The sequence below is a fragment of the Varanus komodoensis genome, unplaced genomic scaffold (assembly GCF_004798865.1).
Source record: "Varanus komodoensis strain SLA01 unplaced genomic scaffold, ASM479886v1 scaffold3, whole genome shotgun sequence".
In the NCBI taxonomy this organism is placed as follows: domain Eukaryota; kingdom Metazoa; phylum Chordata; class Lepidosauria; order Squamata; family Varanidae; genus Varanus; species Varanus komodoensis.
Window position 1 is genome coordinate 60365237 of NW_025335761.1, and position 21779 is coordinate 60387015.

The 21779-nt window shown below is 42.7% G+C and overlaps 1 protein-coding gene across 4 annotated transcripts in view; it reads right to left on the minus strand.

The window, feature by feature from the left end:
- Window positions 1-11046: 11046 nt before the first annotated feature.
- PPM1A (protein phosphatase, Mg2+/Mn2+ dependent 1A) overlaps window positions 11047-21779 on the minus strand; it is a 44493-nt gene continuing 33760 nt past the window's right edge. Inside the window, exons 5-6 of one of the 4 annotated variants that reach the window (XM_044435915.1) lie at window positions 21280-21337; window positions 11047-13804 (exon numbers count right to left, since the gene is read on the minus strand). In XM_044435915.1, coding sequence (XP_044291850.1) covers window positions 13757-13804; window positions 21280-21337 — 106 coding nt within the window. In that variant the 3' untranslated portion in view covers window positions 11047-13756. Of the gene's footprint in view, window positions 13805-16198; window positions 16943-17519; window positions 20652-21279; window positions 21338-21779 lie in introns of those variants that run through there. The other 3 variants (XM_044435917.1, XM_044435916.1, XM_044435912.1) reach the window with 3 other exon arrangements.

Genomic DNA, 21779 nt, shown 5'->3' on the forward strand with positions numbered 1-21779 from the left:
TTCTGCTGCCCTGTCCTTGTGCTGAGCCGTGGAGAAACAATTCCCTCATCCTGAAGAGTCTTTCCAGGGAGCACAAGAGCCAGGACTATTTTTACTGGAGCTGAAACTAACATTTCCAAATATTTTACATGTCTCCAAATGTCCTATTTGGCAACTTAACAGTGGAGTGGGAAGAATTAATGTTCAAATTTGCATTTTGAATGTGAAACTTTACATCCATTTGAAATGAGTGTTTCAATGCTTTTGACATGTTGAAAAATGTTTTGGAAAAAGTATCCAAGATGAAGTCTAAATTGTACAACCATTTAAAACACCCAAATTTTGAAATATATACACACACACACAAAAAGTATCAGACACTACAAAAATTATAGGGCAACTATGAAACTTAACCAAATATGCCAGATTATTGCATGCCAAACACCAGGGTTTTCAAGAACAAAATAGAATTACATGTTGTTTAGCATGTATCAGAAATCAAATGCTAAGCACCAGTCCATGTCAACTGCCATAGAATATCCAATAGAATGTCCAGTGGAGAGATCAAATATTCAGAGAAATTTCAGCAATTATTCAAGAATTCTGACAATATCTGGAGAATATTCAAGGGAAGCAATTCCAGAAGATTCAAGAGCAAATTCATTCCAGCATACTGACTTTTTTAAAGAGCAGTTTGGAGAAAAAGAAGAGCTGAGTTGTTCCAAAAGCACAATATTGATGGAAGCAAAGTCTCCATGTGGGCCTTTGTTCTCTCCCCTTCAGTTGCCATCAGGTGCAACATTAAAAGCTGGACAAAGCTAAGGAGGAAGAAGATTTCACAGGAAGGATGAATGAGGACGAAAGGCAACGTCCTGTCGAAAGTCGGCTCCTGGGCAGCATCTTTGTTCCTGCCCCATCAGATGCTGGTTCCAACACAATCCCAAATAATCACCTGGCCTTTTGTTTGCTTGTGTCCATCTTCTCCTCCCATGTTCCAGGGATGCAATTAATGACGCCAGGTGCTACACCTCCACCCCACTTCCTATGAATTTCCCATTCACCTTTGCCAATTGTGCATGGACAATCCACTCCGAAGGTTTCTTTGTGAAAGTCCCCTGCCCTCGGTGTAGCATTATGACTGCAAGGAATCCAACACAATGGGAAGGAAAAGGGACTGTGACCCCCCCACAAAGAATTTACGCTCTCCTGCTGGGCCCCCCCAGGTGATGCCGGGGAATGGATGGCTCACGTGCCACAACGCAGGGGCCTGTCTTCCTGTTGTAAAAGCAAGCCTTCGTAGCAAGAGCAAAGAGGAGAAGCCTCACACTGGCACACAGTCAAGTGCAATTCTAGGGCTTTGTGCAGCGATGTTTGCTATCAACCGCCCAGCAGTGAGTGGCTGAAATTAAGGAACACGGTTAGAGATTGGATAATCTAATGGGTGTGGATGATTTACGGCAATCCTATTAATGAGTGCCCTTTCCTCAAATCCAATGATTTGACGGGTTGTGGCTTCCTTGATGGAGCCAATCCGTTTCATACTGGGTCTTGCGTTCAGGAGAAAAGAAATAACAAGGAGCAAGGCTACTCCTGCAACCTAAGTGAGGGCTGCTCGTTACTGGTTTTTCGGCGCCAGGTAAAGACCTTTTTATTTAAACATCATTTTAATTGTTAGAATATATGGTCTGGCCAGGGCAACTTCTTCTTCCTTCTCTTCTCTCCTCCTATATTATTTATTTACTTATTTTATACTGATAATTTTAATTTTATATTATTATGTTTGTAACTCAGTGTATTTTTTGTATTTTTGTATTTAATGGTAATTTATTATGTGCTATTGTATTTCAATGTATTTTATTGTGTTGTAAGCCGCCCCGAGGCTTCGGCAAGGGGCGGCATAGAAATGCTATAATAATAATAAAAAGTAGTGGCAGTAGGAGTTGCCAGAAAGGTGCCAACAGCAGTGTTTGCCGAACAGGAAGAGAACCCAGGTCGCGCCTCGCTTATCTGGCGCACGATGCTGCTGAGACACTGCCGTTGGTTCCCAAGAGTTCCTGGTGTGGCTCCCACCTGCTTGCTGTTCACAGGAGCCAAGTGGCTAGGTAGCTGAGACCTCGGCCACGTGCTCTTGAGGTGCATTGCTGGCCTCCTGCAGATAGATGGCAGCATGGGCCCGCCACCCACTCATACACGCACGAACCAGTTGGCATCATGGGAGCGTCCAGAGCATTGCTGCTGTTCTTATGTGCCATCAATGGTGCCACCCCTTAAGTGACAGCCCTCCAAAGTGCTCACAGCAGCCTTGTTCCGTTCTTCTGAGTTCAAGGCGGTGGCTTCTCTTACGGAATTGATCCATCTGATATTTGGTCTTCCTTTCCCTCTCCTGCCTTCAATTTTCCCTAGCACGATGGCCTCCTCCAGGGAGTCTTGCCTTCTCATGATGTGTTCAAAGAAAGACAGCCTCCATGTTGTCATTTTTGCTTCCAGGGAAAGCTCTGGCTTGCTTTGATCCAGGGTCCACTTGTCTGTCTTGTCCTGATGGCCCAGGGTATTGGCAAAGCTCTCCTCCAGCACCATGTTTCAAATCCATCAGTTTTCTTCCTGTCAGCTTCCTTCGCTGTCCAGTTTCCACGCCAATACATAGCGAGTCCAAAGCATTAGGCCACTTCATTTAGCTAACCAAAGGAAAATAAAAGTCCAGTGATTAGATTAGAGTAAGGACAACACTTTAGAAGTGTAATTGCCGGAGTTGTCATGGATGGGCAAAATGGGAATGAAAACAAGGGATAGGTTTAGAATGAAAAATTAAAGCTGACTTTATTTTAAGGCAAGGGAGAAAAATACCTGCTTCCATTTCTTGATGGCAAAAATGGTATTAAGCTAGTCTGGGTCCCAAAGAGTCCTGATTCTTCTCAAAAATGGCATCTAGCGCAGGGGCAAACCCAGGTGTGGACATCTAGGTTGGCCATCACAAGGTAGGCTAAACTAAGCTTGTGCCAGTCACACTTTGCAGATGACGTGACCTTGCTTGCTATATAACCTTAATTGGCTTGGATACTTCAAAGATGGCCTCCTCCTGTATTAACTTGTCCAGAGTTAAGAGTGGTACTGGGACTTCAGTGAACTGGACTCTAAGCTCTGCTCAGCCGTGGAACCAACTGAGTGACTTTGGCCCAGTCTCAGGCTCTCAGCCCCACCTGCTTCTCAGGGTTGTTGCTGTGGGGAAAAGGCCGAGAGGAGGAGAAAGATGAAGGTGGCTTTGAGTTCTTGAAAACAGAAAAAGGCAGGATATAAATCTAATAAATAAAAAATAAAGCGGTGAGACCCACAGGTGCATATCTCATCTTTGGACTGGTGAAAACAAGACTGTTCAATGAAACGATCAGTGATTGATTTGATTCTTAACATTTAGAGGGCACTCCTGTTTTGTTGGAAGGCCTGTATTTATCTGCTTTGTTTCAGTTTTGGGGGGGGGTGTGGTGGGAACTGCTGTGCTTATAAGGAAATATAAGCATATAACGAAATGACCATTCCTCCAACCACTCCTTGTGTGGAAGGATGATTCAGAAATACACAAAATAACAAATAAAAAACACTTTCTGAAGACTCGGGTAGGATTTGACTGGCAGTCTAGGATTCCCAACGGGAATCTTCATACTCATTCAGCCCTGGGAATGTCGGGCTGCTCTGGCTGAACTGACAAATTTTAAAATCCTTCACAATGCCCAGCCTCTTCCCAGGTGGGCGACAGGGTGCAAAGGTGGCGCATCCTTTGATACACAACCGTTTAATGGACAAAAGATGGGCTGAGCTGCCTCTGTGCCTCCGAAATGAAGGGGCAAGAAGAGGGGTTGGAAGACGCTTTCTCCGGAGTGCAATCTCTCTCCTCCTACGCTCCCAGGGGAAATGGCTGACCTCAAGCATCCCCTGCAGACATGATCTTAGCAAACTTGCGTACCAGCGCCCTACACAGATGGCTGAGGGCTCTGACAATGCTTTGCACTTGCACCTTTGTTTCAATTAGTGAATGGTTATCCTTTAAAGACAAAGCAGAACAGTTTGGGGATGGAGCAGGAGGAGGGAGGTTGCTGCAGACAATTCCAGCACAATAGGAAGTTTTTCTCTGTACTGGCAGGTGCGAGACAGTCTTTCAGACATCTGTGCATGCAGGTGATAGGTAAGCCAGTGCAGAATACGGTAAGAAAGAGCAGTGGGTAGAGCTTCCAGTTCGTGCGGAAAATCCACATCTCTTCATGGAAGGCACTGCATGAAAGGCGAAGTTATGGAACCCTGTGGCTGGCCAGCCTGCAAAGGCATTTTGTGACTCAGCCGACCTGCAGAAGGTGAACTAAATGGGCTGACTAGGAAAGGGCTTGGTAAGTTTTGTAAAAAAAGAAAAGATGACTCTGGAGCAATAGTTTTGGCCAAGGAAGATGTCCAACTCGAGGGTTCGCTAGGCTAGTCTTCTCCCAGGTGGCACCTTCCAGATATGGCATCAGTGCTGGCTGAGGTTATTAGGAGTTGCTCTCCAAGAAACCTGGAGGGGACCAGGTTGAAAAGGGGGTCACAGGCCAACATAAGAGATGCAGGGGCTAGATTGTACTTGAAGATACAACAGTGCATAAATGCAACAAACTCATGAAGGGCGTGGCTTGCACATATAGGCTTCTGTATTGCAAGGACTGTTGAAAAAGCCTACCACCCCATATCCCATCATAAAATCGTGACTAGGTTTGGTGTGGCTAAAAAAGGAAAGGTTGTTTTTCTGTGTTGCCTCCGGACTATGGAATGCACTCCTTCAAGAACTAGGACTGGTCCCCATTTTCTTGAAAAAGGATATAAAAAGTGTCCGTTAAAATTTAGCCTTTCAGACTGTGTAATTTTAATGTTTAACTGTGCTCAGTGTTTTGTTTTTATTGTTTTAAATAGCTTTGATGGATTTTTGGAATATAAGGTGGTATAGAAAGACTCCCTGGGAAGTCCTTGAGTTCCTTGATGAAGAAACATGGGAATATTAATTTTTGCTTCTGTATGAAAAGCAAAAGGATTTACACCTGTCACTATTGAAAGAATGTGTAAGGGATAACCCTAAAGACAACCCCCATCTTGAATAGAAACTTATTAATTTACTGGCCTTCTTCCTTTACAGTTGTCCAGAAGAAAGGTAACATGGCGGAGGAAAATGAAATGGTACTCTACAATGAAATTGCAGCCAACAACTGAGCAAGAATATTGCTTGCTTGCTTGCTTGCTTGCTAGTTGCAAAGTCGTGTCCAACCCATCGCGATCTCATGGATAACACTCTTCCAGGCCTTCCTGTCCTCCACCTTCCCCCGGAGTCCACTTAAGCTCACGCCCGACAAACTGTTATCAAAACACAGCAAAGCACATCACTAATAAAGTTAACTAACATTATGGGGAAGCTATACAATTCGTAAGTTTAAATGCGGTGAATGGGCAGGGACCGCTGGAATCACTTGGCTGTGTCTTTCCCTTCCCCTACAATGTGCTCTTTTCAGCCACTTCTTGGTAGAACTACCATGCTCTTTTGAATGGCTCCAATCAGTTAATATGGTGATCTGGCCATCCTCAGAGTTCTGCCTGAGGAGGTTTCCAGATAAAGAATGGTTCCAGGCATGGATGTGTATATTCTGCCATTCCTGGGAATCTCAGCTGCCACAGTCCACTGTTGATTTGTGTGCTAGCCTTCTCTGTGTTTGTCTACACCTTACTGCAGGGCCAGTGGGATACGCTGTGGTCGGGGTGTTGGGCTAGAGGAGAAATCGAGATTCAAATCCTCATTCGGCCATGAAGCTCACTGGAAGACCTTGTGCCAGTCACACGCTTGTGAGCCAAAACACTTCCGGGGGTGGTTGTGCTGCAGAAAGCCATTTTTGCTACTCTGAGCTCTTTGGAGAAAAAGAGGGACAAAAATGAGCTAAGTTAATGCTGTAAATTCCCATCCCTTTATATTACAGAAGGCAAATGGAGGCTAAGAGATACTGGACCAACACGAAGCCACTGGAGAGATGGAATCTGAGTCCGTGCTTCATAGACTCGAGTTAAGTTCCCCATCAACAGAACTAAGGACTCACTGGCTCCCTCTCAGGAAGTCTTGCTCTATGTAGCACGAATGTCACTATGCAAGCCGGAGGAAATCTGCTGTGATGACGTGGACCCATCCAGAGAAATCTCCTGGGAGGCACAGCAAACTCAGCACCATGCAAGTGTTACCCTTATTCCATTACTATCCAATTAAAACCTTCATGCACATTTACATAGGAAGTGATATGGGAGGTGGAAAAGGTGTGAAAGCTGTTGCAAGAATCCCAATTTGAGCCAGTAATTTCCACGGAAAAATCTACCAGGCAGCTTGACTTGCACTGGATTCTGCTTTTGCATCAGTTCCAGTCAATGCTAGCAATTCTTTGCCTTAGGGCTCTGTGTGAGCACCCAGCTCTTGAGTTCTGCATTTTTATGGGTACACAGTTACTCCCATGTATAATTAAGAATAAAATATTACAAAATTAGGAGTCTCTTGCAAATTATTGCAAAGTAGATGGCGTGGGATAAAAAGCACACACTATTACTGAGCTAAGGCCCTGGCCGAAAAGAAGAGTTATTAGTATAGACAGAAGTTCTTTTTTGAGGGGAGGGGCAAAACGTCTACTCCATTCCTTGTGTTACAAGATGTAGTTCTCCACCAGGTGGCTTGTGCCTATAAATTTTGCATTTCTGAATTACACTTGGTGAGAGTAGCATATAGAACCCCTTGACTGACAGTAAACCAAAGGACTCCAAGTGTATTGAAAACTATACATTACTTAATGCAATTTTAGCACAAAAGTACAAAAATCTTGCTTTTTCATGGGTGAGTTCAGGAACTAGAGGGGAAGGATGTAGGTGATATTTGCTTTCGTGTGAGTAATCCCATTGCTTTTCCATTTATGGGCCACACAGTGGAAAGCAGAAGCTGATGACTATTTGCAAGGAAACTGAGCAGGAAAGCGCCTGTGCGGTTTTTTGTATATCTTTTTAAGAAATAATGTTTTCTAGTAAATGCTGAACATCCAGCGTGGCCTTTGCTACAATATCCCTCAGGTGGAGAGAAGCCCTTGTCCACCAGAAAGCAGCACTTCAGTTGTCTCTGCCATTCCCTTGGGATACGCCCGGAACAGCTGTGGATATTTGCACCAACAGCCCTCGGAGTTACAAAATCGACTGTTCATGGACGATTTTGTACAAACGCTGACATTTGCAGCTTTGCTGTCACTAGTTAATGGCTTTTGGGAAATGGCTTCCTGGTTTGGAGGAGACAAGGAGCAGAACAGATTCTGCTAGGGCATTTTAAACAGCCATCTCAGCAATATTACTTGACAGCTTCTTTAGACAGTGTCTTACAGGGACAATCCTCTCCCCCTTTCTCCACCTCCCAAAGTTAACTATTTCACATCATTTAAAAGTCAGCTTTCCTCATCTAGTGTACCACTTCTTGTCACTCCTGCAGGCACCTGGCCTACTTGAACTTAAGCCACCAGATGTTGCTTTGTGAGTATCTCCCTGCCCAGGGCACTCTGTGAAACCAGGATCTTGGCTGGTGTATACCCACACCTGCTTCTTCCAAGGCAAGATGGCATACATAAATAGAGAAAAGCAACTCTGCATTCTGATACAAGAAGGCCATGGTGTACTGTGCACATTCCCTTTTTTACAGGATGTTATTTCCAGCTCCTAAGATTTCTCCCATATGTTAATGTGCATCTTTCTGTGTGTGAGGCCTACGTAAGCACCTTTCGAATTGAATGCAAAGCACTGGGAATACCCAACAAGGCAAAATGCGCATGAAAAACGGGACCAAGAAAAGAATAAATTGGGTCAGCACTCACGATATATATAGATTCTTCGCATGCTTCAGGGTATAGAATTCAAGTTGTCAGGCTGAAAAGCACTTCAGGGATCCTTGATCTGCATTTGACCATACTGAGAAATTGAAGCCAAACAAATCTTCAGGTCTAGAAAGCATCTGAGAATTAATTCCAGTGTAAAACAGCTGATCTTCTAGCATAAATATATACCATGGCCCTAAGATCGGCCTTTCTACCTTTGCACCAGCAAGTATCCAGTGAGAGCCATTGTGGTGGTAAAGAGTTAGATTCAGGACTGAGAGATACGGGTTCCAGTCCTCACTCAGGAATGAAAGTCACTGGGCGAGTTTGGGCTGGTCAGTCACTCTCAGCCTAACCTACCTCACAGGATTGTTGCTGTGAGATCAAAATGGAGCTATGCAAGTCACCTTGGCTCCTCTGAGAGGAAAAAAGGTGGGATATAAAGGCAATGTGCTTTTTTTTAAGGTTTCAGGAAAATTACAGGTGGTATAATAACTGTTCCAGGCAAATGGGTGGAAAGGATTATTAAAGATAATAGAAGGGCAAGTCTTGCTGAACAAGAATCAACATGACTTCAGCCAAAGGTAGATCCTTTCTCACTAACCTTTTAGAGTTGACAGTCTCAGCAAGCACGGGGATAGGGATGATCCAGAATAAATTGCACAGCTGAGACTTTCCAAAGGTTTTCAACGAAGCTGGATGTAATAAGATAGGGCATCTTATGGATCTTAACTAGTTGAAGAAAAAGCAGTGAGTAGGAATACATGGTAATAATGTGGCTCTAAGCTGTAGGGTCTCCAAGGACCTGTACCTGACTCAGGTTTTTTAAATTATTTACCAGGATTTAGGACTGAGCTGTGTTATGGCCATATTTGCAAATGTCACCAATTATTTTGGGTGATTAAAACAAAAATGGATACTGAAGTGCTCTGAAACAATGTCTCCAAACTGAGGGAATGGGCATAGAGGTGACAAATGCAGTGTAATGCAAGCAAGGTAAGGAGATGTACACTGGCACAAAATAAATCTTCACATATATGCTGGTGGTGTTTGACCTGAAAATACCTCATGGAGAAAGGGAATTTGGAGCTCCGGTGGTTATCCTGATGAAAATAACAATTCAATGAGCAGCTGGTATGAGAAAAGGTTAATTCCATGTTGGAGATCATCAGGTAATAAATAAATTTGCCTGTATTGTAAGAGCATACTTGGACTAGTGTATTCAATTCTGATTACTGCCCCTCAAAAGGATTATGAACAGTAGGAAAAAGTTCCAAAAAGGATAATAACCAAAATTATCAAGGGGCTGGTAAAATTCCCAGTATGGGGAAAGGCTGCAACATGTGGGGCTTCTTAACTCAAAGTAAAAATGACTTAACTGTAGATGATATAAAAGTGGATAGGAACTTTTTTTTATAATACCAAAACCTGAGCTCATCCAATGAAGTTGAATGGCAGGAGATTCAGGAGGGATGAAAGGAAGTACTTTATGCTGTACCGGCTATGGATTTGCTACAAAATGTAGTGATGGGCACCAATTTAGATGGCCATACAAAGAGGAAAAAGCAATTGAAGATAAGGCGATGAACAGCACAATAGCTATTTATCGCCTCTTGAACCCAGTTGTTGGCAAACCATAAGCATGCATGCACGATCACACGCTTGTCCTCTTCTGGGCTTCCCACAAGCTTCCTGGTTGTCGACTTGCTAGATTAGACAAGCCTTTTATGCAAACCAACAGATCTTTTAAGTTCTTATACACTGGATGACCCAGCAAATTGGGATCCTTCTTCTGCAGTCAGGAACAGCCATAGTACATAAACCTCCTGTTTCATTAACCGAGTCCATTTTAACACGGGCCAACTGCCTTTCAGCCCAAGCTCATCCTCTGGGTTGTTGTGGGGATAGGTACAAGGAGGCGCCAGATGAGGACAGCAGAGCAAACAGCTGTGCATAACCACCCAGCACAGAGCTGAATGGTAGACCAGCAAAAAATGCTGCTGCTTCTCCTCCATAATGTCTAGCACTTATCAACTGATATTGCACTGCTTCTCTACTCCTGCTGCACATAAATGGCTGCTACAGGTAGAGCAGCCACAGTGATATCACACACAGGGTGCAAGGAGGAAGAAGGGAGCACAGGAATACCACTTTTTGCAAAATACTGTTTTTTTTTTTTTTTTGCACAGTTCCACCAAGATGAATGGAAACAATAGAAACGGACTATTGTGCTAACAGCAGCATTAGAACGATGGCAACTTGCCTTCCTGTGGGCACGAGAAGGCAGAGTGTTTCCACCACACACTTCAATGAATTCAGGGATGAAAGATGAAACACTTCTCACCAATGGCTGGCCTATTGTGGTAATCTCTCTCTTTGAACGGTTATTGTCAACTCTAACTAGTGTAGTTCTGCATAACAGCATCAGTACTGTTTTGTTCTACACTGCATTTTGCATTCTGCGAGGGCAACACTGAACTCCATCACAGAAAGATGAGATTCTTTTCTCCAGCTTGAACTTCACCTATTTCAGAGAGGAAATAGGAAAGGGACAGAAAGAAATTTAGCTTACTGTTCTGAACTACCTGTACTGCCATATTAAGTTGATACCCCAAACACTGGTTACACTTTTTCCTCCCCAGAGGCTTTAACCCATGAGGTTAGAAATCTCTAACACTTCTCAGCCAGTGCATGTATGGGCCTTACAGGGTAAAACTATGAATTTATGGCACTGAAATAGTTCAAGTAGTTTTAACATATCATACTGATTTTGTGCTGCATAATCAGCAATATTCTAAACATTAACCCTATAACATAGTTGTAGGAATTAACACAAATTATGCTTCCACATCTATTATGCTCAATGTACAAGCAGAAATCTATCTTTTTTAAAAGCTGCAACATGACAGGAGCTTGATATACATCAGTGTTTTGTAAACCACAAGATGTGGAACCAACTCTTACAGTTATACTGAATTAAACATTGTTGGCTACTATAAAAAATCAATGTTTAGGACTACTTAAGTACAATGTTAACACTGGCTATTGTCAGAACTCACTGATAAATGTAAACTATAATAATCAAAAATTTAATGCCATCAAAGATAAGAAAGGTATACACAGCAGCATGCACATGAAGTAAAAAAGCAGAAGTATAAAATATTAACATCTTACGGGTAAATTTTGGACCATATTACTTTATTTTGTCAGCACACAGGCATTCATTCCTCCCTCTAAATTTAGGGAAATAAATAGCACACAATTCTTCAAAACTTTGCTGCATTGCCCCTGAGGTGTTCCAACATTTTTAGCATGTTTAAAAAGTTGCAAAAATGAAAAGTGCTTTCTTTTTTTGCAGACGAATGGACAAGAATGAGTGCCCTTATTAGAGGATGATGATACAATTGAGTATATGAATCTAATCTCATTTTGGTATACATAACACAGCACTGCAGCAAACAGCATAATGGACACAGTGCTCTGACCTTTTTAAAGTGCCAAATATAAGGTAGGGCAAAGCTACAGCTCCTGTGGCTCTTTCACTCCTGCTCCAACCCCTTTCATAGCACAAGTAGCAACAGAAGAATTGGTGGTGTTCTTAAAAAAACAAGGGTGCACCTATAGTACGTTTTTAAAATGTGCTATGTCTTTGACATTTTATATTTATTATTTTAACATATGGCTTTCCACTTGTGATTTTAAAACATAATAAAACAATTTCCACAGTCCAGTCTGAGGTTTTACAATTTTTAGAATTACACTTCAGTTTACACAGAAATAGGACCAGTTATTTCCAACCCTAAAACCATTTTAACCTTCTTAACTGAACATGTAGCATTTTAAATACATGTCTCTTGATTAGGTGGTTATACAGCTAAACAACTGACATCTTTATAGTTTGAACTCAGCAAAATTGTACATTTTAAGCATTTATTTGTAGGTAGGGTGAGGGATTGGTTCTTCAAACCGAAAGTTCCTATAAATTTATAAATACAAATAGTGCGTATGTTTTCTTCATCCATGCTTCAACAGGGTACAAACTGAATACAATGACGTTAAGGTTAAGCACCTGACACAAACAAGAGGAAGAAAATAAAGTGTTTGCTGGTATAATGCTATACTGGAGACATTAAGTTACTTTTTCACTGGTTCAACACTCCCTAACTCTTTAATAGTTTTAAGGCTATATATACACACAAATGTATATTTCAAAGTTAGGGAAAAAGACAGATATAGAAAAAATGCATTATACATTGCTTCCTATAAAAAGGTATATTTTACACCTTTTTAAAAAACCTCGCTACATTGCTACAACCTATTTATATATTTTGTTGATTTTCCTTTGGAGGGGCTTCTGCTGACTGAAAGATTAAAGATAGGTACATACTGATCGTACAATATCCTCAGCTAAAAAAAGACAAATACAAGGTGCACAAAACAGTAGTTCTGCAAACACACGACTGATCTGAACAGTTACTTCTGTATGCTCAGTAGGAGAAAAGTCAAGTCAAATTAGTTGTATTCCTTTTATAATTTTTTTAAAAAATTAGAATTTAATCTCAACAATTAAATATTCTGAACATGCTGCATATCAAACCACACATACTGTTAAATTGCTATGGGATTTTTGTTCTAAGTTGATGGGGTCATAAAAAACATACCATAAAAGGTAAGATTGTCGGGCTCTGACAAACGTGTTAGCAAGAGGCAAGAAAAAGCTCATACGATTTCCCTCACAGCAAAAACCTTGCAAGAAACCATGTAAAAAGATCATTTCATTTCTCAAAACATTTTATGCCCACTAACAGGAAAAAAGAGTTCCCATGCCTTGGGCAACAGGAAAGAGTTCTTCCCATTTTATAAATGGGCAAGTAGTTAATAAAAAATATTTATCCACATGACATCTCATTTACAAGCATTTTAGAAGATTGGGCGAGGGGTGGGGAAGGAATTACACATATATTGTTAGGTTTCTTATTGTTAAATCAGGCTTTATTGATAAATTGAATTTGAAATATTTTACTTGGAACAGCAGCCAACCCAGCTGATCAGGGAAATAAAACCAGTGCAGGCTCCTACTAAATATAGAAAGATACAGCTTCTTATGCAACTGATAATTGACAGCAATGATTTGCTCTAAAAAGGTGCAAATAATCAAAGCATTTTAACAGCTATGATCTATATTTATGGTCATCTTGCACAGTTGGCGAGCCTGTCTCCTCCTTTTATTGAATGTCTCACATATTTTAATGGGAATTTTAGACCCCACAGGAATTAAAAACAAGAAACAATTAAAAGTTTGATGGAGAATGAACTGTATTCCAGTTATTTTCCATGCCAGAGTTGCAATCATCTATTTTTATATAAAATATCATTTACATAATTTCTATGCACCTCCTGAGCATTTAGCTGGCTAAGATGCTGCTCCCAGCAATCCAGAACCACAAACATTAGGAAGGGCTCGATGAATGTTGTCTTGACCAACAAACAAAGCCTTTCATTTAATCTTACGTGATGTAAAGCAGTTCATTATTAAATAAGCATTTGTACAACTACAATTGCACTTTACAGAACAAAATCATACAACATAAAATTGCCTAGAGTCCAATTTACAACATCATGGGTTCAATTTCAATTTTACAGAAGTCTGTTTTTCTAAAAAATAAAAACCAGTTCCTGGGTTAGATGTTGGATTGCTGTTTTCTGCTGTAGTCACTTTCGCCAACACATCTTTTTCCTTCAATTAAGGTTCAAGATGGATGTTAAGAAGGGTCACTGTGGCACAGGTGCATTTTCCATAAGAAGGATGGATGTAAACTCCACAGCTTAGACGGGATTTACCACATATCATCAGTTGATGCAGAATCCTTAAAGAAAACAGAAGGAACCCTTTAAAGTCTGGAGCGCCCAAAATTGCAGCAGTTTCTGGATAATCCAGACTGGAAAGGGTAGATATGTCGATAATTTTAGGATTACAGTTTTCTTTTCTTTGTGAAGATCTTCACTTTGGGAATAACAATCTATGAGAATTGGACAAGAGCCCTGATAAACACAACTGCTGAGGTCAGACCTCATTTTCAACTGATTAAGTCCAAAGCTGGCTATCTTCAGATTTCAGATTTAACTGTGGCTAATGATTTAACCTAAAATTTATTCCTATGGACATTCTACATAAAGCCTGAACACACCAGAAAGGTCTCTGCAGGATCAATGGAAGAAGTTTTTAGACTTTTAAATGTAAGGACCAGGCCAGGTATATTTTAAATAGTTTTTTTTTTTTTTAAACCATCTCCGTTTGCCATTTTCCTTTTTTTTTTCTCCTAAGCCATTCTTGAATAAGATACTGCTGGACTACATAACAGGTCTGTGCGAATGAAGAGTGGCTTGAATGCCAGATGCAGACAGGCATCAACTGGATGCTATGAAAGAAGCAAGAGCATTAGAGTTTTGCTGCAACTCACCACTTCTTAGCCACAGTCCTGATATGCAGTATTACATTCAGACTTTTAAAAAGATAAAGGGTTTTCCTGCTCTCCTAGCATTTGAAAGCAAGATTAATTCTGAAGAGGGGACCAGACATCTAGACATTCAAGATTTCTAGAAATTCTGAAGCTATAGTAAGCCACTGAGACAAGCATTCTTAGAAAACAATGTATTCAGAGAACTGCAATATAAAAGTAATTTTCTAATCAGTAGCACACTTAATTTTCTGAAACAGTATGCTTAACTTAGTATGTAAAATTATACAGTTTGATATATTTATGACAGTTCAATTGCTTGACCCAATGATACCCAAAACATCTTAGTTTGGGCCAGTGAAAGGGCTGGCGGGAGAACCGGATACCATCACCAATTTAAGAAACTAAACTACATTTGTGTTTTCTGCACCTGCAATGGCACCTTCTTGCTATCAGCATGATACATAACAGGAAAAAACATACAAAACCCTAGAACTCCTTTCCTGAGGATAATTAGGGCACATTATAATGCTGGGAAGTGTAGAACTCACTTGTCCCATTATATTTCCAATTCCTAGAAAAATTGATCAAAACCTCTAAGAACATTATTTCTGCCCAAAGTTTCCATTAAGTCACCCTGGCCTTCACATCTCTATGAAGGATTAAATTACTTATGTTACATTTCACTTTAAAGTAGAGGGTGACATGGGGCTGGATTTAGTCATGCAGGATGTATTCAGTAATTCAGGCATACAATCCACCCTGCACAGGACCTCTTTCTTTTCTTTGCCGCCAGCCCCGCTATGACTTCACTCCTATGAGTTCACTCAATTATTCTTCTTTCAATTCAGAGCGAAGCGTTCCAGATTTTACAAATACATCATTAGAATTATACAGAGAAGTTGTGTCCACACTGCACTAGAGACTTTTCCACCAGTCCCTGCTGCTAACTTGAATGCTAAGCTGACAAGGAGAAGGTTAGCGGCTCTTTTCATCAGTTGCCTAGTTTGTATGCATGAGCCCCAGCCCCCATAACATCTCTCAAAGAGCAGAAAAGAAGCTTTCCGGAAGTAAGAAAGGTTGTTTTTGTGCCATGCATTATGTGCCTGGAGCACACAGGAACAATGCGTGAACATGTTTGCAACAGAAGAAGGTAGAGACAAAAACACCACGACAGCAAATGGGAAGACTGCAGATGGTTGACATCCTGGTAATTGATAATACAGTTAAGGAAATCAGAAAATTTGTGTAGTGAGTTTCCATGCGAGCATCAAACCTCAACAGTGAGCCACAATCCAGTGCTGAGGCAGGGGCATGCTAAAGGCACACGGCAACTATGGACTTGCTGCCCTGAACTGCACTGCGGCACGACACATGGCGATTTAGATGCAACATAAGTTTCCCAGTGAAATTATTTCACAATCTTGCCCTCAAAATGAAGTTAGCTATTTTCTCCAATGTTTGTGTGTTCATACTGAATTATCTTGGTATCGGGTGATGATCTTGGAAATAGTCAAGTTGCATACCTGTAGCTGTCATTCTTTGAGTGATCATCTCTGCATTCACACATATGGGTGCTGCATCTGCACGGTGCCTATGTTCAGGAAGATTCCTCTAGATAAGCCTAGAATTTTTGGTGGGATCCCTGCCCACCCCCCACCCCCCGTTATAGTTGGGCTCCCACCATTTTCTTAGTTCAACTAGAGACTGATGTTTGCCCTTTGTCTTGGTCCCTAACTGTCCTATTACTGTGTAAACAGTAGGTAGAGAGAGAAACATCCACCAATACCAACATAGGGCCAGCAGGTGGGTTGTGTGAATGCACAGATGACCACTTGAAGCACACTTACAGGTATGCAACCTGGCTTTCTTCATCATGCTCTCTGTGCATCACACATATGGATGGCTAGCAGGCATACCATCAAAGGAGGTGGGAGGTGTTGTTACTGAAGTATAGATGACAACACAGCACAACCAAACCTGTCTGGCCTGAGGATTGAGTCAATAGTGGTAGATGAATGTAGATGGTGTTGACCACGAAGCTGTTCTGCACGGTGCATCCAATCATAGTCCCATTTGGAGGGCCATTGATGTTGATATCGCCCTGGTGGAATAAGCTCTAGGGTGACCCAACAAGACCAAAATCGCTAGCTGGTACACTAATTTAATTGTCTCTATGGTCCGGTGGGCACGGTGTTGAGGACTGACTGGCTCACCTTTGGAGTGGTCTGCATATATAATGAACGTTTTGTCTTGTGAACTCACTTGGTTCATGATCAATAGAAAGCTAGTGCACAATGAATGTTGAGTGTATGAAGAGTCTTCTCAATGTCCATAGATGGCAACAGGTAAAAAGGTGAGAGCACTATTTCTTGATTTATGTGGAAAGAGGAGGAAATCTTAGGGAGGAAGGGCGGGTCAGTATGGAGGACCACTTTCTCTTTGTGGAATGTCAAGTGTGGAGGATCTATCTGTTCTGTGAAGAGTCCACTTGCTCTGCGAGCTGAGGTGATGGCCACCAGAAAAGAGACCTTCCAAGGGACGAGGTGCAGGTTCATGGTCATGAGTGGTTCAAAGAGTGGCTTTGTCAGTGCGTGCAACACAATGGACAGACTCCAACTGGGGACAACAGAGCGAACAGGAGGATTTAGAAACACAGAAACAGAGCGAGTCAGAAGGGGTTCCCTGGGCCATCTAGTCTGACCCCTGGCTCCAGCCAGCTCCGCTCATGACATGTCCACTATGTGCATGTCTAGCCTATCCTTGAACACTCTCACCGATGGGGCCTCAACCACCTCCTGTGGAAGCCCATTCCATACCCTTGGGGTCCTAACTGTCAGGAAGTGCTTCCTGGCATCTAATTGAACCTTGGCTCCCTGAGCTTTGCTCTGTTGGAGCACGTCCTGCCTTCCTCTGCAGGGGAGAACAGGCCTCCACCCACCTCCGTGTGACACCCCCTCACGTACCTGTATTTCGCCAACAGATCCCCTCTGCGTCTCCTCTTCTCCAGGCTGAAGAGACCCAGTTCCCTCAGTCTCGTCTCATACCCCATCCCCTGCAAACCAGCCACCAACCTTGTGGCCCTACACTGCACTGACTCTAACCTGGCTATATCCTTCCTGTAACGAGGGGCACAAAACTGAACACAATACTCCAGTTGCAGGCACACCAGAGTTGTACAGAGTGGTAGTAATACCTCTCTCGATTTAGATTGTTGAGAACTTTCATGAAGCAATGTGAAAGGGGTGGAAGTTGAGTAGCCCTCAATGGGACAGGTGGAAATTGTGGACAGGTATCCCTTGATAGAAGTTGGTTTACATTCTCTTTGGTGTAGGGAGCACAAAAATTCTAGTATCTTTTGAATGGTTCCCATAGCTGGGTCGAAGGAGTGGTCCTTCACATAACTCCTGAATTTTGTCCATTTAGTTGAATGGGAGTGTCTAGTGGTAGGACACAGTGAAGCTTGTAGAATAGCTCAGACTCAAGGGTCCAAGCCAGTCATTGTGGCTGTCAAATAATCGATCATATTACTGAGGGAAGCTTCAATGGAGATGTTTTTTGAAGTTGTTAGAAATGGGATATTAGATATGGAGTTTTGGACAGGTGTAGGAACTTGTAATTGGAGAGGGTTCAGGGAAGTAAGCATGGTCATTAAGAAATCAGCCATGCCATCAGGTAAGCCTTTGAATGTCAGGGTATAGTAGCATGCCCTGCACTTAGGACAGCAAGTTTGGAATGGAGGGTCAGTATAGGAAATGCCATGTGCCCTAGTAGCTGAATTTTTTTAATGGAGGATCACGGTTTGGTGTGCAGGTCAGTGGTTGCAGCCATGAGTTTTTCCATCTGGTCTCAGGGTAGGCACACTCAAGCCAACATGGAATCAAGGACCGCTCCAATGTATACAATAGTTTATGAAGGAGCAAGCATGGATTGTTCAATGTTAATGCACAGACCCAAGCAGTGAATAGTGCAGGTGGTTTCAATTGACCACAGTAAGTCCTGTTTGTATCGGCTACTAGCAACCTGTTGTCTAAGTAAACATGTACTCTGTGGAGTTGCAAACATGCACACACTGGAGCCATGCATTTGGTGAACACTCTTGGTGCCATGGATAGGCTGAATGGTAACATCTTGAACTCAGTACCAATTTGGAACCATAGAAAGTGGGTGTAGTTGGGATGGATGCTGATGTGGAAGTACACATCCTTCAAATCTATGGATGCGAACCAGTCCCCTTTTTTGTAATAGCAGCATAATGCTTTGCAGGAAGACCATTCAGAACTTTTGAGTGAGATGAAACAGTTTACTCCCTGCAGATCCAAAATGGGCCGCTGACCGCCATCTTTTTCCCCAACTGGGGGTGATATGTTACTTAAGCAACTGGTTCCTGCTACCCATCAGCACTGCCCCTTATTGGCATCAAGCTGTCGCTTGCCTTGCTGGGGTCAAGCAGCATCTCGATGGTGTTGGCGGTTTTGTGGTTGCTGTCCATATGGAGGATGCTCATGATAGGGACCTGGATGTCTGGTGTGGAAGTCTTGGCAGTAGGAGGGTCAGGCCCATGGCCACTTATGTGCCCTTAGTTGCACTTAGAATGGGCCAATGCCCATATGTAGTTCTAGCCTTCTTTTGTCCATGTGGGCATGGAAGAGACCTTCTCTATCGAACAGCATGCTCTCGATCTGGGAACATGTCTCCCGAAGGAGGTTAGCTGCCCGAATATTCAAGCCCCTCAAATCACAGTAGCAATTTGTTGTTTTGCTTCAGTAAGGAAGGCTCTGGTGAGCTCTTGTTGATCTGGAAGAAAAGCAGCCAAAGCCTCCATCTTCTGGCACAAGACCTGCTACCTCACCATAATGAGCTTTGTAATTCAAGATACGGAGGCTCGGGCTCATCACGGTATATATCCGTCATACCATCGCGTTCAAGGGGTGACCCTCTCTATGGTCTCCATGAAGCCTTCCTTATGTGGATTCAACAATGATGGAAATCAGGTGTGGATGGTGCAGAAGGTAGGGAATGTATCTCTCCTATACCCAGTACATCCCTTCCAGTCAGTGGAGGGTGGGATGCGGCCGGTTGGGAAGTTCCCAGGGTTCTTTCTTTGCTCTGGCCAGTGTTGGTATGAATGGTATTGCTACTGGAACTGAGTCCTCCATCTGGATCACTTCACAGATGAGGTCTTCATTAGGCTTCATAGTTCACTGAACCTGGATGCTTAACAATGTGGTCAGCCAGAGGACTTGCTCAGAAAAGTGACCAAGGGTTTCTCCTGGGGATCCCAGGTCTTCAGAGGTGGCTGCATTATCTGGCAAAGTTGAAACGGGCTCCGCAGAGCCTGCCATGTGAGAATCGGAAGTGTAGTCCATTGGATTTGATGACTAGGACCTGGTTGATAGAGAGGATCTTTGGACACCTCCAGGGTGCTGCTGAATGGATGGCTGCAGAATGTTAGAGGTGCCCGGCTAGGATTTGGGACGTCAAAGTGATCCTGGTGGGAACCAGTGCTCCATTGGTCTGGCTGGAGCTGGTGGCCCTGTGCAGTCACAGGAGTCCGTAGCACGTTCCCATGAGGGAAGTACTGCACTGGGAATGGGTATGCAGCCCAGTAAAGGTTCCCCCTATATATGGTTGTGACATTGAAGTCCCCCACGGAATGATGAAGGGATATCGGGAATGGGTTAGTTGATGCAGGACCAAATGGACGAGGTGTCTGAGGGACTGGTTCAATACTCGCTTCATGGTGTAATGTGTGCAGAGATCTAGGAAGGGAGGCCGGAACAGCTGGAGAATGGCCCAGTGAATCTCCCCTTCAGAGGATGATGCCAATCCCACCTATTCAGGGTGGCCCCTACTGCGGTCTGATCAAGCCAGAGTAGCTGGGGGAAGGACAGAGTGGCTCAGGCTGGTAGTGTGACTTGAAGCAGACAAGGTGGCCAGAGAGGCTGAATGGATTGGCGAGCCATGACACTCAGAACGAACGGGAGAGTGGTGTTCTTAAGTTTAGGCTTGTAAGGCTTTTTAGCCTCTTTGTGGCCCTTGGATGTAAGGTGCTTTCATTTTTCTCTGCGGTTCTTAGGTACATCTGTGGCAGTCAATGGCTTCAAAGCTGTTGAAGTTGGCTTCAGCTTGCCTGGAGCACCAGTCGATGGATGCTTTTTCATGGCCTCTTTTGAAGTGAAGGGGCCTTCACCCTTGCTGCCGCCAACATCCTTCATAGCAACAAGAGCACGTTTCCACATTTCCATCTTTAGGCAACCAGCCCTGTTCTTCCTGGCTTGCTTGGTGAAGGCCTGGAAGAGTGGGCACTTGTCCACATGATGTTCCTCTTTTAAGCAGAAGAGAAAAGGAGAATGGCCATCGGTAGACGGCATTTTAACTCTGCATTCTGCACATTTCCAAAACACCAAATTTAATGCCACCGGGAGAGAAAAGGAGGCAAATAGAAAAGGTAAGAATAACAAGGGGAGAGATGATAAAAGGGCTTATTTTTTAAATTTTTGTGAGGTGGTGAGGTGGGAAGGAGAGGTTGTGAAAATGGGAAATAGGTGAGAGTGAAAGCATCTCAGAAGATCAAGAAGGAATAAGAATTAAGAGTTGTAAAAGAACGCTTGTGAGGTAAAAGGCTACAATAAGAGCTAGAGATCCTGAGGCACTGCAAATAGCAGTTGAAAGTGGACTGAGAAAATGGCAGGAGCCCACCTATTTAATATAACGGGGGTGGGCGGGGGGGCACTCTTGCCAAATATTCTAGGCTTAGCTAGAGGAGTTTTCTCAAACACAGGCACTGTGCAGCTGCAGTATCTATATGTGTGATGCACAGTGACCATGACAAAGAACTGGAGGTTTTTGTTATATGAACATAATATATTTTAAGGAATGGCAACCTTTCAAGCAATCAGGATTGTTTAAGATAGGTAGTAATGACAGGCTGGCTGGAAAGCACCAATACTCACAGCATCATCATTTCTGTAAGGATTCAGTCTGTTATAAACGGCTTCAATTACGCTCCGTCTAAAGCAAGCAAAAAGAAAGGGGTTTAAATGCCATCATTTCATTGAGGCCAAATGCAACTTTAAAAGTTTCCTAAAATGGAAATACTTTGAAACTAACAGCTTATCAGTGTCATTTAATATTAGTAATAATTTGCCTACCCATTTATAAAAATTGTATGCCACCTTCCTGTTAAATGGCATCCAAGTGGGATTATCAAAATGTCATAAAGCCAACCCTAAAAACAAACTGACTGAATAAAACCATACGAATCTCCATAGATAGATGAAAGCAACAATTAAGGTATTCAATTGTACTTCACAGACATTCTATGTACCAAACTGGAGAGATAAATCTATGAATCAAGTTAAATACTACAATAAATTAAACCAAAACAAATGCAAACCACAACATCCAAATAAAAAGACAGGCGTTATCTGACACCTAAAATAGATTAACACAA